General features: G+C 38.9%; 2 protein-coding genes across 3 annotated transcripts; both read right to left on the bottom strand.

Moving 5' to 3' along the window:
* Nucleotides 1-1,515: 1,515 nt before the first annotated feature.
* Nucleotides 1,516-4,145, bottom strand: LOC147867193 (uncharacterized). 2 transcript variants are annotated; one of them, XM_087314978.1, is made up of 4 exons: nt 3,536-4,145; nt 2,323-2,418; nt 1,934-2,002; nt 1,516-1,829 (listed from the first exon to the last, which is right to left on the bottom strand). In XM_087314978.1, exons 1-4 carry the CDS (start codon nt 4,001-4,003, stop codon nt 1,719-1,721), a joined length of 744 nt encoding a protein of 247 aa, XP_087171104.1. In that variant the 5' UTR covers nt 4,004-4,145; the 3' UTR covers nt 1,516-1,718. The 2 variants fall into 2 exon arrangements, with proteins under 2 accessions (XP_087171104.1, XP_087171105.1); XM_087314979.1 differs by lacking the exon at nt 2,323-2,418 and having other exon boundaries at nt 3,536-4,143.
* Nucleotides 4,146-6,121: 1,976 nt separating this feature from the next.
* Nucleotides 6,122-15,480, bottom strand: LOC147867192 (Tetratricopeptide repeat (TPR)-like superfamily protein). The gene is made up of 6 exons (XM_087314976.1): nt 15,131-15,480; nt 11,891-11,977; nt 11,614-11,781; nt 11,456-11,542; nt 11,288-11,359; nt 6,122-8,427 (listed from the first exon to the last, which is right to left on the bottom strand). Exons 1-6 carry the CDS (start codon nt 15,398-15,400, stop codon nt 6,409-6,411), a joined length of 2,703 nt encoding a protein of 900 aa, XP_087171102.1. The 5' UTR covers nt 15,401-15,480; the 3' UTR covers nt 6,122-6,408.
* Nucleotides 15,481-21,315: the final 5,835 nt, after the last annotated feature.

The raw sequence follows: 21,315 nt of genomic DNA, 5'->3' as shown, positions 1-21,315 counted from the left end.
GAGGCTAGGAAAAATCTATTCAAATGGTTTTGCACCTCTAGGACACTAGTAGTATATATGCATCATCTTCAATTACTCCAACATCACAATGTTCACACCCCTTCAAATGGCCTTTGTACCTTCAAACTTCAAGAGGAAATGTCTAAATTGATGTAGTTGAGCATTTTGTATGACCTCTTTATGTGGCATTTGTTGCATAGATTATGTAATTATCAAGATTTGTTGGATGGTCTCTCTACTTGTCTTAATATCTCTTTGTTGATAGTCTACGCATCTATTTTATTCTCATGATGTTAGTGAATATCCATAACCTTGAGAATCCTTAGTTTCAATCTTACTAGAACATCTGCACATATATATTTGTGTTTTTAACTATAAATAATCTATGGCAAAAGAGATTAACTAGGTGTAATCCATGTGTTTCCCCAAAACTTATGTTTTCGCATGACTATTCTTGAGGACCATTCCAGAGTAGTGGGAGAAAATTCATGCATAGGCTATTTGCCTCTATCATAATTGACTAGTTAATCTCCACCATTTCTTGTGGCAACCCAAAGGTTGTGCATGGTGGCAAATTTGGCTCCATCTGTCTAAGTTATCATGCTACCAAATCTCAAGTAGATAATTGGGACAAATTCTCTAATGGGCATGACAAACTCTACTTGCATTGAGGTACTGTTACAAACTATGCATGAAAACATCATGTTCTCGAGCCTCTAACTCCTTAGGCATGTGCAGTAAAGCAATCAAATTAGCACTACCTTCATCAAGGCTATCGGTAACTAGATTGTTGAAGTAGATAAAGAGATCATAAAAATTGTTTTGACCTGGTTGGAGACAATTTTCACCAAGTAAACATATGGATTGCACCTCCAAGATGATACCCAAGGAAACTTATGAACTGCCAATATCACACTCGACATCCCACTAATGTAGATTACACTTGGCATCTAATTAATTGAAGGCATACATTAGTAGAACTTCGAGTGTTGTATTATGGATTTCTACATCAACAAGAGCTTTTATCCATCAAGTCAATGGCAATTCTTGACTTGAGTTTCCAAACATGTTATTTGGAAAATTATTTTGGTTGTTTGATGATATCTTTCACAATCGTATACAAGCTGATGCCATGTTTTTCATTGAATTCAATTTTGGCCAATTTGGACAACTCAAAATCACATGATATTATTTTGGTCGACTAGCCTACCACTTTGTTTTTTTTTTCAAATTTATCTTTCAAAAAACAAAAAACATATATACAGAATTATTAGTTTTCTAACCATCTCTGACCTAAATTTTTGACATTCTTTTCGTAACCATGAAAGCAACACATGTTAAACTTCCATGGCAGATGGAACTAAATTTGCTGTCTTCTCCAAAATTTTGTCATTTAGTTTAGAATATGAATTATGCACTTTAAAAAGCATAAGCGTCGCTTGATTGCTTCATATAAACACAAATCATGTTTATAGCACTGATAATTTGTAGGAGAGATTCATTCCAAATTTCATAAATTCTTCATTTTTGCCAATCTCAAGGAAGAGCCATGTGCTCAGAAAATGGACTATGCTTCCAACAAAATATTGGATTTGCAAGTAACTGTAGGGAAAGTGGTGCGCTTGGAAACTTTGACAAAAGATTGATGTGTTCAAAACTATTGACAACAATTGTGTTTTCAGCTGCTTTTGTGCTTTCTAAGATTTCTTAGCTTTCCCTTAATCCAACATTCGCATTAGAGCACATTGTCCATAGATAATTCCTCCATTCATTTGTTGGATGGCTGCATAGGCATCGTTGTTATATACATACTCGATCATTGCTGATCCCTGCTTGCAGGAATGAAATGATTAATGCTTAAAGAAAAGCAAAATTTATACTTTGAACAAGCATCAGCCTTCTAGGAGGCCCATTTAAACAGAAAAATGAGCACCTTTGGATTTCCATCTCGATCATAGTGAACACCATATTCCTTGATGATGCCGAATGGTGAAAAGAGCCTCTGCCAATATAAAGACATTATCAGAACATAATAAATACTGGACTATGTAAAACAATTCCCACAACAAAGATCAAGGTGCATCTCTGGATCTCCTCTATGAGCATATTGAATGCCCAATACACACAAACATTCACATTTGTATGATATATGATATAAGCAGACTACATCAAAGCCATTCCAAGACATGTAATACCGAATCATAGAAACTGTTGGCTATTAATGTACTTTGAGGAATATGTTCAATCGGAAGTATTCAAAATGCATGTGAAGTTCAATCACAGCCCAAAAGAAAGCGCGTGTGATGCTCTATCACGCAATACCTGGAGATCTTCATCAGTTACTTGGGTGGCCAAGTTTGTCACATAAATCTTCTTACTCTCTAGTAGTCTTAAATGTGTGATTTCCATTGGATACTCCTTCAAGGCAGCCAAATAATAGTAAAAAAGCAAAATCTGAACTAATAAGAAAGTATTAAGACAAAGATATAGTCCATTAATCTGCAGCGAAATGTTGCCAACGACAATGCACTCCATTGATTCATTATAAAATTTTGTAGATAATGTAGAAATCCATTCATCTGCCATCAGATATTGTCAATAATGATGCAATTCAACAATCTGCAATGAAACATAATTGACGATGCAATCCATCCATGGGCTATAAAACAGCATCAATGGCGACACAATCAATCAATACTCCACAAGAAAACGTCGATGGTGTTGCGCATAAAAAAGATGCAATCCATCCATTACAGGCAAGATCATTAATAGATCTACGCAAAACAAAACGAAAACAACATTCACTTTCTATGCAAGATCATCATGAATACTGTTATGTATGAAACAGTAATAATGACTCTCATTTACTTCTGAGAAGATTATTAATGGCATTCAGAAAAAAATCATTAATGGTTTTGCTATGCATCATTCACTTGACAGGAAAATAGATTCAATGATAAAAAACCAAGTGAATAGGCAAGAAAATTTAGGGTTTTCAGCACCACGAATGATTTTGTATATTTTTACTGCATACAATGCATGTTTATTCATGTGAAAAGAAGCAAGTCAATTCACAGTGTTGTGCAAAAAAACAAAAACAAACATGATAAGAATCACTATGCAAGATCATTAAAGATATATTCCAGAATGACACACAAAACAAGCGATTGGAGTTCTCTATGCAGAAAAGATAACAAAACATTCCCATTAAAGGTCAAATATGGCGCGATTCATGACATTATGCCGTTATGTGGAGAAAAACTAAGATAAGAATACCTTTCCTACACAAAATCGAACGAGCAGAAGAATAGTTTCAACAAAGAATAAAGAACGGAAACGGCATGTAAGATCATTCATGGTGCGAGCAGAATATGAAAGATCATGTATAGTGCTATGCAAAGTAAAACAAGTTAAGAAAGAAGTCGTTCTGCCAAAACGTGGAATATGAAACAACGAGAAGAAAAAGATACAGCAAATATTGTGGTTTCCTCTCGTAGAAAAAGCCGAACCAAAATCAAAGGTTTCCAATACTTACAATTAATCGTCGGGACAGACCAGAACACGGATTACATCGATAGGTTATCCTACGATGGAGAGCTTTTCGACATCCTAAAGTTGCTGAAAGAGCAGTTTTGGCTGCTTCCTGAAAGCATACAGTAGAATTAAATCCTTGGCTAGAACTAGACTTTGTCCTTCTTCTTCGTCTTCCTACTCCTGCTCTTCTTCTCCTCCTCTTTCTGGTTCTTTGTCTGTTTCTCTGAGAAGATGAGGAAGAAGAAAAGGCAGAAGGAAGAAGATGACGATGAATTAGGATTCCGTCATTTTCTTTATCTTGATCTTTGTCTTGCTCTTCTCCTTCTGTAATGTTCGTCTTCTTGTTGAAATTCATTATCTGGTCGAGTGAGATGGCAAGCTGTGAGGCTTCATCATCGCAGTAATCTGTCAAAGGATCAAGAGGACCAATGGAAGGGGAGACAAGAGAGGTCGATGTGGAAGCTTCCATGCTCGATCCTTCTTTGCCTCTCCTTCGTTGTTCTGTTCTATTCCATCCAAAGCTGCACCTGCGATGCGCTGGGCTGCTGTGGCGGGGTCAGGAACCCTAAACCTAAACCTAAACCTAAACCCTAACCCTAACCCTAACCCTAACCCTAACCTCAACAGGCAAGCGTTGTGACTCTTTCTTTGATCAGAGTAAAATTAAATTTTCTATTTTTTGTTTTATTTATTAAGTAAGAATTAAATTAAAAACTGATTACCTCAAGGATACCCCCCTCCACTTTTACAAAATTCCCAAAATACCCTTCTCTCTTACTATCCATCTGCCCCAAGGGAGGTCACACACACACACACGTGTCATACACGGCATATGGTTTGTCCTGTAGAGACTCAGGCATATGGTTTGTCCAGTAGAGACTCGAGCACATGGCTTGTCCAGTAGAGACTTGGGCATATGGTTTGCCCAATAGAGACCTAGGCGGGTAGGGAACCGGCCATGATCTCAATCCCTATATTGCTTGCACTCCGTACCTTGTCACAGAGCATTTCATAAACCCATGGGGCATTGCTCCGATGTTATACCACATGCTAAGGGTGGGGTCTTAGTAAAGATGTCAAGCGATTCTTATAGACATCGACATAAGCTATTGTGACACTCGAGTACAAGAAATTATCAATATGGAGTCGACCCGATCATGCTTTTAATCTCTACCTCTCGCAATTGTAACTAATATAAGAAATGATAACACTAATCGACACCAGAAGGTCGTGCTTTCAACAACTATATTCCACAAATGTAGCTAGTGAGCAAATGTTTGCATCCATGCACATGGCTTAATCTAGACGTGGTTCTACCCTATTTCGTGAAACCAGAGGGGTATTTTGAACATTCCAAAAAGGGTTATAATTTTGTCGCATAGAGAGATTAGCTAAATACAACTTTATTAATCAACATAAGTGAGACTGCCACACATTTATCTATTTGCCAGAACAATGATATCAAACAACTGCAAAGGCTCTAGCAACTCAACTTCCATTTGGATGTGCGTTCATTATTAATCCTTTCCTAATGAAGGAATAATCACATTTCTTACTTTTCTCCTATACATCCTTGTTTTAATGAACCCATCACCTTTTTTACTTATCACTTTCTATCTTTTGGTACTATCGTTTAAGCTTTTGTCTAACAAATTTACATCTTAAAGTTCCGATGTGAAGCATTCTAGAGAAGAACATTAAAGGAAGTATGCTTAGGCCAGCAATAGAAGTGTCTCGAAACACAACTCAATACCTCGAGTTGCTATTGCCTTGGTCAACATAGATAATCTACAATCACAAAATTAGATCGCAAGAAACATCAGACCTCCAAAAGCTTAAACTAGATAGATCATTGTGTTGTAGCACAGATGATAGGGTGCCAGGGCTAAACAGTCGAGAAATAGCATAACAAGAGCACTTTGAAACAAGATGTGACAACACAAAAAGAAAGACAAATCGGAATCACTGAAAAGTTAGCAATCTGTCCACAAAAAAATAGTTGAGACTTGTGTTGAGCATATGGATAAGGGGAAAAGTTGTACACATACTATACATGGATTTGACCACACAAGAAATAGAAACAGAGAAACTTGTACGGATTATCCCTTGGCTATGAGACTACCTTGGCTATGAGACTATACAGAAAAAAATAAATGGCTTGAATGAATGACATTCGAGATTTAAGTGTGTTCTTTCAAACGCACTATTGCAATTACCTTCCAGATTCCATAAAAAACAAGACTTACTAGACAAAATGATGTCGACATCCATAGGTAAAGGAAGGTTTAGTAATATAACTCAAAATGAATGAATACTACTACTACAGAGAACTGAGAACTGCATCCAAGCCATGATCCTCACATTGCAAACAATAGGGGACTCAAAAAGGAATTTGATTATAAAATAAGCTCTATGATGTCCTTTTCACAAGGCCAAGTATCTATTACCTCTTAACTGCAGTGAGGAGTGAATAGAAACCACAAAAATGTCTAGAATGGTAGAATATATCCAAACATCTTAGACATGCATGAAATGCCACCCTACACAACACAGACAACAATATATATATTTATATGGAACCTGTGCATTTTTAATCCAATTTTAATCCTTTTTTTTATTGATAATCGCTTTTTCTTTCTTTCTTTCGAAGAACCTTTTGACATCTTTACTGGCATGTAAGAGGTGGAGGGGAGGGGAAAGGAGTCAGCAAAATGACGCCTTTAAACAAAGCCTAACTTTGACAGTAGTTATGGTACAAGAGAGGCACGTTCCAATGCTCCGACTACTCGTTGAGAACTGAATACAACAAATGGATATGCGAGTTTTTTAGAAAAAACAAAAAAAACTAACAAGCAAAAAATCGTCATATCAAGTTCAATCCAACCCCGAGCTAGCGCTCACAATGCAAAGATGCCGACAATGCTTCAAGAGAATTACTGCCTCCCTTGTTCTTCCTTGTAGCAAATTAACATAAACCATCGACAAGACAGCCAATGGATTTGATGGTGTAATTGAAAGAGATTGCATTGCAAATTGATGAGCCTGAGGGAGGTTACCTAACATTGCATGAACCATGGAGAGATTGATAAGTAGTGATGATAAAGCTCTCGTACCAGTGAGACTTGATACCGTGAGAGCATCAGATAAAGGCGGAGGGGCATTACTTGTGCTTATCCCATCATCACCCTCTCCGCTAGCTTCACTATTCTCACCACTTTTCCATTGTTGTCCCTCTTCATCACCACCACCAGAAGATGGAGCTTCTTGACTATTATTATTTTCTGTCATACACATCGAAAGCTCCTCAGAAGCTTCTCTTGGTCTATTCAACATACATAATGCTTCAGCAGCATAGACTCGAGCCAAGAATTTGAATGGCTTGGTACACTCTGGAAACTGTAAAAGCTGGCAAGCAGCCTTTAATGCTTTTACTGGATTATCCAAACAAAGCTCTACAAATGCCAAATCAGCTAGAATATGTTGCAAAAGCGCCGAGTTTCTCTTCAGCTGATCCTCCTCAAAAGCAATGGCTGACGCCATGATTGCACTAGTGTTGTTTGGTTTCCCCTCTTTATTTCCATTTGAGGTGATCTGAAATCCTGTAGCGGGATTACTCTTTAAATTATTATTATTATTAATAGACAAGTTCTTTATTTCATCCGTAACATCCTCCTCTTCACTCTTCCTATTACCCTCTGAATCAGATGCCTCTTTCAAAATCTTATTCATTAGGTGACGTAGAAGATGCATAGCATTCTGGAGACACTGGCGCGCAAACACTAAGCTAAGTTTTTGTGTTTTTCCAGGGACGAAAGAATCAGTCCCCTTCATCTGCTGAGAGTTAGCAACGGACAAATTTTCTGTGGAGTTCTCACCCTCTATTTTGAGCCCAATTTTGTTAGGGGCTAAAGAAGGATTTAAACTCCCAGAAGGAAGAACCACGGTTCTCCACTTGCCTGAGCTAACAGAAGACACTCTTAGTTCATCTTTCTTCATTGGATGATCTCCACCACCTTCAAGTAATCCCTTTTCAAGAGCCATTATACAACATTCTGCAACACGTAGCCAGAATAAAGGTTGTCTATGATATAAAAGGCCAGCTTCTTGGAAACATCGAAATGCTAACACTGGGTTTCCTATCTTCAATTGCTGCAATCCGCAATTGTAGAGGATAGAGACCGGTTTATTCTGGGCAAAAGTGGACAAGCAAAGAGGCTTTTCGATGGTCATAGATGTGCAGCTTTGTAAGGCTTTTAAAAAATAAGCATAAGATGTGTGATCTTTGCCCAAGTAATGATGTATGCAACCAAGATTGTTCAAAATTATGTATCTTAGTCCTGGCTCCTTCACACTACATGTCATGAGAAGTTTCACAGCTTTTCTATGGTTCCCCCTTGAATACTCCAACTGGGCCTTTAGCATTAATGCTTTAAGCAGATCACTCCCTTGAGCTAGGTTGATGGCCAGCTTAATTTCTCTTTTGGCTGCTCTCACATTCCTTGTGCACAAAAATAACCGAACTTTGTTCAAATGTAACATAATTTTTACATTTGAATCTCGAGTTGGAGCTAAAGATGATCGATCTGAGGATATCCTTACAGAATTTGACAGAATTGACAAAGGAACACCTGATTTCGTTGAGTTGGATCCTTCCATATCCAAATTCAGGCTAAGCACATCTTCATCCAAAACCTCTTCAGAAGATGACCTTGTAAGGCTAGCCTCAGGAATCATGCTATTAGCTGGAGACTCGACAGTAACAGATCGACTCCCTGTATTTGCACTTGCATCTAAATTCCCTAAAAGGGTTGAGTGAGGGGGAACATTACCACCAGAATCCGGGGTGACAAGAAACCCTAATCCAAATACTCTTTCCATGTACAGCAATACATCCTGCATAAACATAAAAGGATTTCAGTATCAAACATTAATCATAATAGTATCATTTTCTTTATTCAGACCAAGTATTAACCAATAAACTGATTCCATTTATAATGAGCTGCTAAGATGCTACTTATTTAACTATTCATCAGTGCTCATGTTACTTAGCTCTGAAGGACACTCAGGGGCAAATTGTGACATAATCCATTAGACAGCATCAGTCATAAACATGCAAATTCACATGCAGGACATCCATCTTCATCAATTGCAATGAACTATATTCCCCAAATTATAAATCTCATACATTGCTTGATTTTACACATTCGCGTGCAATCCTCAGCAAATCATTAGTGATTCTCTTGCACTTCTTCATATACGCAAACACAAACTATTGTGTAGCACTGATCTTATCTGCTATTGTCTACAGTCGGCATTACAGGACCACATGGAGTACACTTAAAGGCAAAAGGGAAATAAACAGCATCAATTATAGATACTCACATCACCGGCACTGTGGCATGCCATAGTTTATAAATACCCAAATATTTATTCAATATATTTTAGCAAGGTTGCAATCCAACTTTATGTCGTAACTAACCCATCAATGACTGATAATCATCAAGGCACATAGACTTAAGGTCAACATTTTGCATATGACACTCTCAAAGGTGGAAAGTTTTGCCTCATTTGCAAGTAGAGGAACTCTTTTTATAGTCATGCTGGCACCGTAATTGATAATGCCCATTAGTCTTTCAGATCTTTACTGACATAACCAACTCTAATGCAGGTATATAAATTCCGTATCATTTGATATGCCTAAATCTGCAGCTCAATGTTTAGGTTAATTATATGGTGGACAAAAAGGATTCTACAGTTACAATTACATCTTCATAATCACAAACAAAAACAATTCAGCTTGTGAACCCCAAAAGAACAGTAAAAAAACCTCGAAAACATCGAAAACAAAGTCTGAAAATACAAAAAAAATAAGAAAGTAAATCCATTCCCCAATTCTTGAGCAAGAATTGCAACTTGCACCAACATCTTTGTCATTGATAGATTGATCGGAAATTATGTCAAAACACATCATCAAGCTCCTCTTGACCAGATGTACAAGCTCTGACTATTTTCATTGCTAGTTGCCCAAATTGTTCGCATCATTAAGAATTAAAATTATTACCAATATGTCCAAAACAATTTGGCAGAAAGTACTGAGATGAACTATCCATCTGTCTTGACGCATTGATTTTCAACTGAAATAGTTGACATGAGTAAAGTGTGCTTGCTCACTGGGTGCACTTCAGTTACATCTTCTCTTGACTAGAGCAGACTTTCACTAGACAAGAGAAGCAACCTCTCTGCTCCTCTCATTGCAAAAAGTAACACAATCTTGAACTTTCTTTAAGTAAAGCAAATTTATGAAACAAGAGAAGTTCATATAAATGCTTGCTGAAGCTATTAAACTCTCAGAAGCACAATAATACAATGTAGAACTCGCACCCTAGACATTGGTCCAGTTTCTTAGCATCTTCAATTATATCAAGGAATAGCTGTCTCTCAATCACTGCCACATTTTCAATTGTATGCAGGAATAGTTATAACACCTTCTAATTTGCCTTAATACAAGAGTTAATACATCTCTCAATCACTATCGCAGATAGATATTTACAGCCATTTTTCTGGTACATGCTTAGGATGCTGCACATTAGCCCTACAGTTTCTGGCTGATGCTGAAGAAAGTTGCATGCTGGCCACTTCTTGTGATACTTCTATAGTTTCTCATGCTTTACATAAAATTCAGGAACATACACCTCTAACAGGAATATATTTTATCTTTTATTAATGGAAGATTAATCGCATACTATTACGATGATTACTATATTATTAGCAGAGCAAGGCTGCCAACAAAATCACAAAAGGTTGCCTCTAGCCATTCTCTTAGGAACTTAGTAGCTTGGTCGTCCAAGGTAGTGTAGTGTAGATGGGGGTTTGGTCATTGAAGGTGTTTTTCCCTTTCTTATCGTGCCTTTTCACACAATAGTTCCACTCACCAATATGAACATATATATGAAACAATTGAGTTGAAAATGGCCTGAAGTGAGATGAGCCGTGCAGGACTCTAAACACATCTGAAATTCACCAATTTACTCAATGTCTATGGTACAAAACCAAGTTTTATTTGACTTTTATGCTTTTGATCTTTAATAGGACTTTTATCCACCATATTTGCACAAAGATCATGATTCATAATCTTGAATTTATTAAGCTTGGGATGCAGAAGAATAATTATACATGTGATTATATCTTCCACACCTAAGAGACTTGAGTAGATGTAGTCTCATAATACAAACAACTCTTTGAGTTTCTACCACATTTCCAGATGGGATGTATGAATTGTATGGTTGTGTAAGAAAGTAAATAAGGAAAATCAACTCACAAAAGAGAAAATGGTAAGTCCAAACATCAAATAGAACCACAGCTGAAGAGAAACATCCAAACTGTCCTATTCCCCATGTATAGCCCAAGTATAGTTTTGAGCATAAATAGCTATAGTATTGTTACCGTACATGTAAAACAGTAGATGATGCCATGTTGGGTGCATACTCAATGAGCATTTAAACAGCGAATTACAGATGTAGACTAATTGACAGCTTTTCTTTTTATTCTCGTCTGCAATCATATTGACTAATGCTGCCTCACATAGATATTTTTGGAACACAAACCACAAATACATACATCCATTTCATTAATATGTTTTGACAAAATAAAACAAATAACCACAGACAATCCACATGTACACAAGTCAAAAGAACTCAGTGAATACAAACCACTAGAATGATGAATCATGATTGAATAAAGAATGTATACATACACAAGCTTTCCGTAGTTCACAAGACGCTAATGCGATATCCAGCATCAAGATACAAATGTATAATGCTGCAGGCTGCAAAATAATGTAAAGAAATTCAAAATCTCAATTAGTCAATCACCTGAACCCAGTTTTCACAAACTGTTCTGCAATATGATAAAATGTACCTACCTCATCAATGGGCTCAATATTTTGATAGAGCGGTTCCAATACTGAAAGAGCCGCTGAAAATTGGTGAAGATGGAAAAGAACCACAGCCTGTAATTGTAAAGTTAGATTTGAAGAACATTTTATCCACATATCTTTGAACTTCCCAAAAATACACGTACTGTGTTAAAAGTTGATATGGAGGTATCATAATCCTCTAAACAAGCTACAGACAGAGCCTCCGAATTTGACCCTGAAGCAACTTTGGTATTTGGAGGACTGTTAAGAGATGATGCATTTAAACCATCTAACTGCTCCCCTACATTCTTTGAAAGTTCTTCTAATCTCCTCTGGAAATCAATTTCAACACAAAGAACTCATCAAAACTAAATGGTGATAACAAAGACAAACTTTTCATGAGTCAAGTGAAGGGAATAATAATTTAAGACAGGAAAGTACCTTAACTTTTGAAAATGTGTCCAAAAGGTTTTGAGGATCTGTGCAACCATCTCGAAAATATTCAGCCACGGCAATGTTATGTGGTACCTATTCCACAATTTTACATTAAAAAGTTATGGAACATTAGGCTTTCTTGCACTCGATATATCATCAAATCAAACAAAGCATGTGAGCAATTTCAACAAAAACAAAAAAAATACAGTACATACATTTTTCAGCCTAATCATATACCACCATCATTTTATGTAAACCTCAAGCACCTAAAACAAGTAAAATTCAACATACATCCATATGTTGTGTGTTCAAATTTTCTGAAAAGTGAACTTTTCTAATAATTAACCAGGTTAATATGATAGGAGGAACATCACATCCTCTAAAACAAAAGATATCAGTAGAATGAGCAGAAACTTTCGGCCATCTTTTGTACTTTCTCTTGCTTAATGTGGCTAGGGGCAATAATTTTCATCCGAATACCACCATCCCCATGCCTCTCACATGGAAAATCATATTGTTAAAATTAACATATTAGAATTGTTATATACATATATATAGAGAGAGAGAGAGAGATTAGAGAGATTAGAGAGAAGTCTGCAACACCCTTGTACTTTTTTATTTCCCAAAATCCCACTTAATTTCCACTATGTCCCCAAACAGTAATTATATGGACAATTCACCCCCTGTTTCTCTCTTTAGCTGGTTTCAAGGGGCATTTGATGATGCTGAGAAATTAAGCCAATTGCTACAATAGAAAAAAACTCAGGGATATTTCAGAATATTCACTATATATTATGATGTACTGAAGCCAGATATGGCATCTTCATCTTGAGTCTAATCAAAATCACAAATTTCATTTATGTTTCCTCATTCAGGTAATTATTGTGCTGGAGCTATCAAAAACTTCAAATATAGAGAAGCTATAAAAAACTATTTATATTTTTGCCATTAGATTGAAGGAATCGAACCTATAATAAAAATTTGAGCAAAAAAACTGCAACTGTGACGTTCTTTCTTTCTACCTAAATCTAGCATTTAAAGGAAAGAAAGGAAACTCTGAATACGTTTCACATATTTAAATGTCGCTTCCTATTTCACATGATTTAGGGTTCAAAACAACCACTTGGAAACCCAAACTGCATACACAACCCTGAACAACAGAAAAAATGGCAACTTCAACAAACAGCATTCATGGATACCAAATCAACTATTTACCGTTTTGAAGAGAATTCTCCAAGACAATGCTAGGAAAACTATTAAAAGAAACATGTAAGAAACAGAAACATTGTTCTAGTCACATTTACTCATGTACTCTCAAAGCTAACAAATGTAAAAAGAACTACATTAGTTGGAGAAAAATGATATATTGGTATAGATCAATGCCTTATTAAAGGGCATCTATTCTACCAGAAGAAGCTAATGTGGCATGCTAATTGATATGGAGAATCTAATCGTCTCTTTGGCAATAAAAGGACAGCGAAAGACTCCTTTTTACGGTTCAAAGATAGTGTATAAGGAAATCAAATGAAAACTAAAAGAAAACAACATGAAACAGAAACGGCATTTTAAACCACACGGATGGACAACTTGAATTAAAGAAACATATTGCTGCACAAACATTGATACATTAATATAACTGCATTCAGTGAAGAAGTTAATGTCGCACGATAACACATGGGAACAATCTATCTGATGGCAAAAGCCCTTTCTTTACAGTTTTTGAAAACCCTAAGAAAAAAACATTGAACTATGCAAACTATGAAGCCATGGATGAATAATCATAGATCACATTCCAGAACACTTAAAACATTAACACATTACTAAAACTGCACTTCAATTTTCAATGGAGGAGCTAATGTGGTGTGGCGAGTTTCAACATATAGAGACAATCTGCTAGAAAAAGAAAAGGTTTTTTTAAAGGACATGAGAGAAAAACAAGATTACTAAATGGCATTCACCCTGCCAGAAAGCTGATGGCATGTAGAAGCTCATATGGTACGGTAAATCATATGTGGTGTGGCGAGTTTCAACATATAGAGACAATCTGCTAGAAAAAGAAAAGGTTTTTTTCAAGGACATGAGAGAAAAACAAGATTACTTAATGGCATTCACCCTGCCAGAAAGCTGATGGCATGTAGAAGCTCATATGGTACGGTAAATCATATGTGGTGTGGCGAGTTTCAACATATAGAGACAATCTGCTAGAAAAAGAAAAGGTTTTTTTCAAGGACATGAGAGAAAAACAAGATTACTAAATGGCATCCACCCTGCCAGAAAGCTGATGGCATGTAGAAGCTCATATGGTACGGTAAATCATATGGATGATATAATAGGACTTCTGGCAATAATAGAACAACAAAGCTATCTTTTGCATTATTTTGGAGGTTACTGTTCAAGGAAATGAGAGGAAAATTCAAAGACAAACAACATTTAGCTAAACAGAAACATTCATTCTATACAAACTCACAACCATAGCAAAAAGTCCACAAGTGTTTTGCTAAGTGTGTCAACACTATAAACATTTGCATTCAATTTTCAAATGGAGAAGTTAATGTGGCATGGTAGGACATAGTAAAAATCAAATAGACAAAAAAGGTTTCTTTTTACAGTTCTGAAGAGAATTGTTCAAACGGAAGGAGAGAATTTTCAGAGAAAAACAGCATTATAGCAAAACAGGAGTATCATTCTACACACAAAACCACAACAGTCCCCGTTCTCAGGATAATAGGAAAAACTAATCCGGTGATAAAACAATGTTTAGATGGATTAGATGGCAAGAACCAAGCAGAAATTAGATGGTTGTTTAGCCAGATTGCATAAATTCAGGAACAAGGCAAAATAATCAAGGATAAAGAAGCGTTTAGACAGATTGCATGCATTCATAAAAACAGATACAGGGGAAAAAAGTGAAAGAAAAAATGTCACGTTTTACATATATTCAGGAAGATAAAAAGGCAAAGAAATCACACAGAAAGAAATGTTCAGACAAATTTCAAGCATTCACAAAAGAGAAACAAGGGAAAAAAATCAAAGAACAAAGGCAACGTTCTAAGAGACATTTGCTACCATTCACGGAGCGGGTTTACAAGGAAGAGAATTCAATATAAACTCCATCGCGCTGGATTTACTTACATTCGCAGAGAAAGAAATGCCAAATCAAGCATGCTCGACAGTTTTCAGAGAGAGAATCAAGCCGAAAAAATGGAGCAGAGAAGAAGATGCGGAGGAAGGGAGAAGGGGACTAACCTTAGGGTTTTCCGGATCGCTGAGGTGAAGCTGATGCAGTACATCGAGACAATCACGGAAACGGCTCGATTGAAACAAAGAAGAAGCTTCGCGGGCGAGCGTCACGTTCAGGGGACTGATCCTTACAGCGGAATCGGAAGAGGCCATGGCTGCAGAAGAGGAGGAGGAGGAGGAGGAAGAAGAAGAAACCGAAGAGGAAGAGGAAGAGGAAGCTTCCGATGCGAGAGGTTGAATGGACGAAGGCGCAGCTGCGGAGCTCGGAGCTTCCATGGAAGCGTCGCTCTGTGTGTGTGTGTGTTTTCTGTGTCCTGACTGTGTGTGTGTGTGTGTATGTGTGTGTGTGTGTGTGTGTACACAGAAGAGAAGAAGGAAGTGAAGAAGGAAGAAAGAGAAGGCTTTTTGGTTTTTAGTTTTTACTTCATTTCTTTTTTGATATCCTCTCTTTTCTTCTTCTGTTTTTTTGTTATACATACACATTGCATATGTACATATGTATACATATATGCAACAAAACCCTTATTTACTTATTTATTTAGTTATCTATTTATTTACTTATTTATTTATTTATTCATTCATTTATCTAGTTTTATTTATTTATTTATTTGTCTTTTTTTTTAATTTATTTATTTATTTATTTATCTATTTTTATTTATTTCTTTATTTGTTTTTTTTTTTTTTATTATTTATTTTTATTTATTTGTTTATTTATTTACTTATCTATTTTTATTTATTTTTTATTTATTTTTTATTTATTTATCTATTTTTATTTATTAGTTTTTTTTTCTTTTTTTCTTTTTTTTTCTTTTTTCTTTTTCTTTTTTTTTTACTTTTTTATGCTATTCATTTTTATTTTTTTTATTTTTTATTTTTATTTATATGCTTTATTGCTCTAATTAAAAGTTCCCTATAGCAGAACAAAGGTAGAGAGAGTCCATGGATGGATGGACAATTTATGCTCACAATGGCCTTCCCACCCATATAGTCATTTTTCTCTCATCTTCGATTTTTTCTAGGACCATCAAGCACATGACCACCACCCTTTTGGTCCTGTTTGTTTACCCTTCGCAATTCTCGACTCGCTCATTCCTCTAGACACGACGTGATGGTTGGTTGGTCCTTTTGTACCCACGCATAGTTGTCTCTGTTGTTTGGCTCTTTATAGTTTATGCCATCTCGACATGAGCATGTCACCACTCGGTGTCGTGTTTATCTAGTCATCGTTTATGTTGCACATGAAATGCACCAATCCTATATCATGGTATTAGCTAAGCTGTTTTTTTACCCCCCATGCTTGAGCATGCACCAATCCTGTATATTGTGTTTATTTGGTATCGATGAGCCATCTTCTATCTAGACAAGCTACTATGCCTCAACTTTGCTTCATATGAACCTAATCTTGCATTGCCTTTTGCCAATGTTTTATCCGGATACATATTACGGTGATAGAATGGCCCTATGTACGGTTTAGTACTTAGTATCAAGCCATAGTTTACCTAAACAAAACATACTCTTAGTATTTGTGTGGCTTTGTGATCTATTTTATATGGTGTGATCCCATGTGATGAGTGATTTTATTGTGTGCTTGGTAAAAAGATGTTGAGAATGTGAGTGACCATCCCTTAGGTATTAACAAACCAACCTTTATGTATCATCAATAAGTGCTTGTAAGTGACAAGCTCTTGCATGTACCGTGATTAGTAACAATCTTTGGTTCATTAGGCCTAGTTTGATTTGATCCTAGAAAGCTTCGACTAAAGTGGGTCTGACCAAACTAGATCATCCAAAGAATCAACAATTAGACATTTCAAGTTGGCACCCTCAACAAGCCAATTGAGGCACCATTATTCAACAAATTGTAGTTGAAACCTTACCACAAAGCAATGCATTGAATTGTTTCCTTTGTAAGTCATCATTCCTCAAATGCCATAGCATGACCACATGCATCTTGGTGAAGCATCCACAACCATCCAAAAATGTTTGGAGGCTACAAACTACTTATGAGTATGTGTAACTTCTTGATTAGAGTAGCTCCTAAATTTGGTAGGTAGGTAGGCTAGCATACAACAACAGGATTATTTTTGCACAACCATTGGCATGGCCTAATCAAGGTGTAAAGATTCGGATATGATTCTTGTGAAGCAGAAGAGATGTGAGTTATGTGTGTGTGTGAGTGAGAGAGACTAGGAATAACACAGAGAATACGCAAGGTAGATTGTATTAACAAAGGAGAAAGACTCAACACAATACAAGGTGGGAGGAGGGTGCTTTATATAGCCACCCTCTCTCTTCATTAACTACAAGACTCATGGAGCATGGGGAATGTGAAAGCTCATAAGTTATGTGTCATAGAATATGATTCTATGACTCATACTAAATGTTAGAATACAAAGAGGTGACATAATCGTGACTCTTGACCGTTGGAGTGTCTATTCACTCTTAAGGTGAGTTCACACACTAGACCAAGTTGAGCTTGATTCTCAACACGCCCCCTCAAGCTCAAGTTGGGTTGGTTTCAGACGGTATCCAAAATCCACTTCAACTTGCGTTCCGGAGTCCGCGTTGACTCACATTTATGCAGAGTTGCGGAATCCGTGCTCCAGCTTGCGTTGTGCGTAGTTGCGAAGTCTGTGCTTCGGGTTGCGTCTTTCTTCGCGGCTTTGCGCGGTAGGTCGGTTCTTCGCGGCTTCGTTGCGCGGTTGCGTAATCCACGCGTTCTTGCGTAGTGTGTGTGGCTTGCGGAATCCACGCATTATTGTGTAATGTCTTCAATACTCCCCCTCAAGCTTGGTAGGTCAGGGGTCGTCAATTCGAGATTGGTCATGAATTGCCACAGCTTGTCGGCTCCTAAGGCTTTAGTGAAGATGTCGATTGTTTGAAGATCTGTGCTAATGTGTTGTAGGTCGACATCGCCAGCTAGAACGCGCTCTCGGATGAAGTGATAGTGCACTCCGATGTGCTTTGTCCGCGTGTGGAACACTGGGTTCCGAGCCAGATAGATATTGCTCATGTTGTGGCAGTAAAGGGAAGTTGGATCCTTGATGGGTACGCCCAGATCCTTGAGTATCCTTTTGAGCCATATGGCTTCACACGCAGCTACGGCTACGCCCCTGTATTCCGCCTCCGTACTCGAAAGAGCGACAGTAGGCTGCTTCTTGCTACTCCAGGATATTGCTCCGCTGCCGAGGGAGAAAACAAATCCGGAGGTTGATCTTCTATCGACTTTGTAGTCGGCCCAATCGGCGTATGTGTACCCCTCGAGTCGTATTGGCACCGCGGTCTTATAGAGTATGCCATAATCCATTGTGCCGCTCATGTACCGTAGAACTCGCTTAGCGCAATCCAAGTGAGTATCGCGCGGTGTTTGCATGAATTGACTAAGGAGACCGACCGGATAACTGAGATCAGGTCGAGTGATCGTGAGGTAGATGAGACTCCCGACGAGTTGCCGATACTGAGTCGGCTCACACACTTTGGTGCCGAAGTTCGCATCTAGTTTGAGATTACGATCGAGCGAGGTTGCCACGGATTTGCACTTAGCCATACCGAACTTGTATAACAAGTTGAGGATGTAGTGCCGTTGAGAAATCATGATTCCGGCTGGAGTCCGAATTACCTCAATGCCGAGGAAGTAGCGGAGTTCCTTTATGTCCGTCATCTCGAACTTGTCGGAAAGGAGGGATTTGACCTTATTGATTTCGACGAGATGCTCACCTCCAATGACTAGGTCATCCACATATAAGATGATGACAATCGGACTTGCGGAATCGCTTCGTATGTAGAGGGAGTTGTCCGATTTTGACATACGGAAGCCGATTTGATGAAGATATTGCGTTATCTTCGAATGCCAAGCACGCGGTGCTTGCTTGACACCGTAGAGTGGCTTCTTGAGTCGGCAAACAACTTTCGGATGGGTGCTCGAGTTGAAGCCGGGTGGTTGGATCATGTACACCTCCTCTTCTAATTCGCCTTGTAGAAAGGTGTTACCGGCCGGCAAAGGAGTCCAGAGTGGGAAACGGAGAGTTATTTAAGTAGTAGGAATGTGGTTGTAATTAAGCTATGAGTGTGGACGGACGGACCGGAATCGGTATGCCGTTCCAGATCCGGACTGATCCCGAATAGGTGCGGATGGCATCGTTTTGTAATACAGACCGGAAACCTATTTAAAGGCCCGGATACAATGTAATGGATAGCGGTTAATTAATAAAAGCTTAGCGTTGTTATCTCTCTATGTTAATTGCCGTTTTGTCTTAATTGTTATATCTTACGCGTGTGATTATGAAAGACGATCATGCTAAGTAACTTAATTAAGTCGGATTAAGCGTTAAGTCTAATCCGGTTGCCGTAACACCCTTTGGTGAAGTGTCTTCCGTAGACACCCTGTGTTAGGCCATTGTCCGGCCCTAAGAGTTAACACAGTTTTTGGCGACCACGATTCCTGTTTTTGCAGCAAACGACGGCACGGATGGATGTCTAGATCAATGCACGACCTGGTTACAGATCGAACTCGACGCCTTGCCGAAAGGCAAAGGAGACGCGAGGCTTTCCAGCAAGCGGCGCAAGAAATTCGAGCGGATCGCTCGTTTTCCAACATAATCCGGAGAGTAGCGGAGGACTCCCTCTGGTTACAGCAAACATCGCACCCGGACGACGGCAGCAGCCTAAACAGCCTCCGGGAAACCGAATCCCTTCTCCACACGTTGGCAAACAGAGAAGGCGAAGCAGAAGCCTTTTCAGCATATGAAACAGACTCCGAAGGGGAATACAGCGTGCACACCAACTACCGTAGCAGCAACGAAACCCCGAGCGGACCGGAGGACGAAGGATCGGATACCTTACCGACACCGGAACCGGAAGTGCTAATGTTGGAACCCCCGGAACCAGCAGAGGAAGAGCGACCTCCGACACCGGAAGTCGAAGAGGAGAGGCCTCCGTCACCAAAAGAAGAGGAAAAACCACCGACGCTGGAAACAAATCGGGAAAGACCACCGACGCCGGAGAAAATTCCGAAACGAGCACCAACACTACCAACCCGCGCACCGATACCGGACGACGACATGCCGTTCCAGTACTCCAAGTATAGAGATGATCCGGACACGGAAGCTCATGTGCACGCCTTTGAACAGACATGGGAAGCCAACCATGTGTCCCAGCGATTGACCCCGGATGAAGAAGAACGCTCTAAGATAGCGGAATTTGGCGTCACATTGGAGGGACCGGCAGCAAGATGGCGCCGGACGCAGGACCCGTCTACCATCACCAACTTTACAGATTTAAAAGCTAAATTCTTGCATTTTTTCCAAAAAGAGGTGGACCAGACCGTAATGGTAGGCTTATTTTATACCATCCGACAGGAGGCAGGGGAGAGCATTCCCCAATTTGTCATCCGGTTTCAACGGATGCATAGTCAGCTTACCCACGCACCTCCGGAGGAGGAATTACGAATTATATTCCTGAACGCGCTCCGGGAACCCCTACGCATGGTTTGCACGGTAATTGACTTCCGCACAAGTACCATCGACCAGGTCATTGACCGGGTGAGAGAGATGGAAAAGACAAGCTCCTGGCTCACAATGGGAGCACTCCAACGGGCGTTACCGTCCGATGAAGACCTCCAGTTTCGGCAAGCAATACAGTGCACAACCTGCTTGAATTCCGGACACTCAGCTCTAGAATGCACTATGAGGACGCAATGTGTAATCTGTCAATCCAAGAGCCATACGACGGATAGGTGCGAGTATAATCTATTGAACCGGCAAGCATCGCCCGTCCGGCAAATTGAGCCACGCAGCAGCCGGGATGAAGAAGAGGAACGCTGGCGGCGAATGGACCACGACCGACCGGCACAGGATGTCCGGTATGGTGATCAACGGGAGAATGATGTCCGGTACGGTGATCGGCGGGATAACTATGACCGGCATGATCGGTATCGGGATTACAATAGACGATACGAACATTACGACCGGGAGCACTCCCCCGGGTATCGTCAGCAACGAGAGGAATACGACAGATATAACGGGCAACCCCGTCAAGAGTACCGCAATAAGAAGAGCTATAACAAAAAACGGCATTTTAAAAAAGGCGGCTACCCACGGGATCCGGAACAAGGAGCTCCAAGCAGCCTACCGGTCCAAAACCCCGCAGGACCTGCCCCGGGTACAACAGACAATGCCGAATCCAGCAATACC

Source organism: Azolla caroliniana, unplaced genomic scaffold (assembly GCF_043228905.1).
Source record: "Azolla caroliniana isolate FFs.n. ecotype wild unplaced genomic scaffold, voAzoCaro1.0.p SCAF_2, whole genome shotgun sequence".
In the NCBI taxonomy this organism is placed as follows: domain Eukaryota; kingdom Viridiplantae; phylum Streptophyta; class Polypodiopsida; order Salviniales; family Salviniaceae; genus Azolla; species Azolla caroliniana.
Note: the sequence above shows the minus strand (reverse complement) of the source record. Positions and strands in the feature narration are given on the sequence as shown.

Coding starts and splice junctions, on each gene's coding strand:
- LOC147867193 (XM_087314978.1), bottom strand. CDS start 4,003: ATGGAAGCTTCCACATCGACCTCTCTTGTCTCCCCTTCCATTGGTCCT. Junction 2,003..2,322: donor TAACTGATGAAGATCTCCAG/GTATTGCGTGAT, acceptor TTATATTGGCAG/AGGCTCTTTTCACCATTCGG. Junction 1,830..1,933: donor ATCGAGATGGAAATCCAAAG/GTGCTCATTTTT, acceptor TCCTGCAAGCAG/GGATCAGCAATGATCGAGTA.
- LOC147867192 (XM_087314976.1), bottom strand. CDS start 15,400: ATGGAAGCTCCGAGCTCCGCAGCTGCGCCTTCGTCCATTCAACCTCTC. Junction 11,543..11,613: donor CCATATCAACTTTTAACACA/GTACGTGTATTT, acceptor TTACAATTACAG/GCTGTGGTTCTTTTCCATCT. Junction 8,428..11,287: donor GTGAACTACGGAAAGCTTGT/GTATGTATACAT, acceptor ATGTTTATGCAG/GATGTATTGCTGTACATGGA.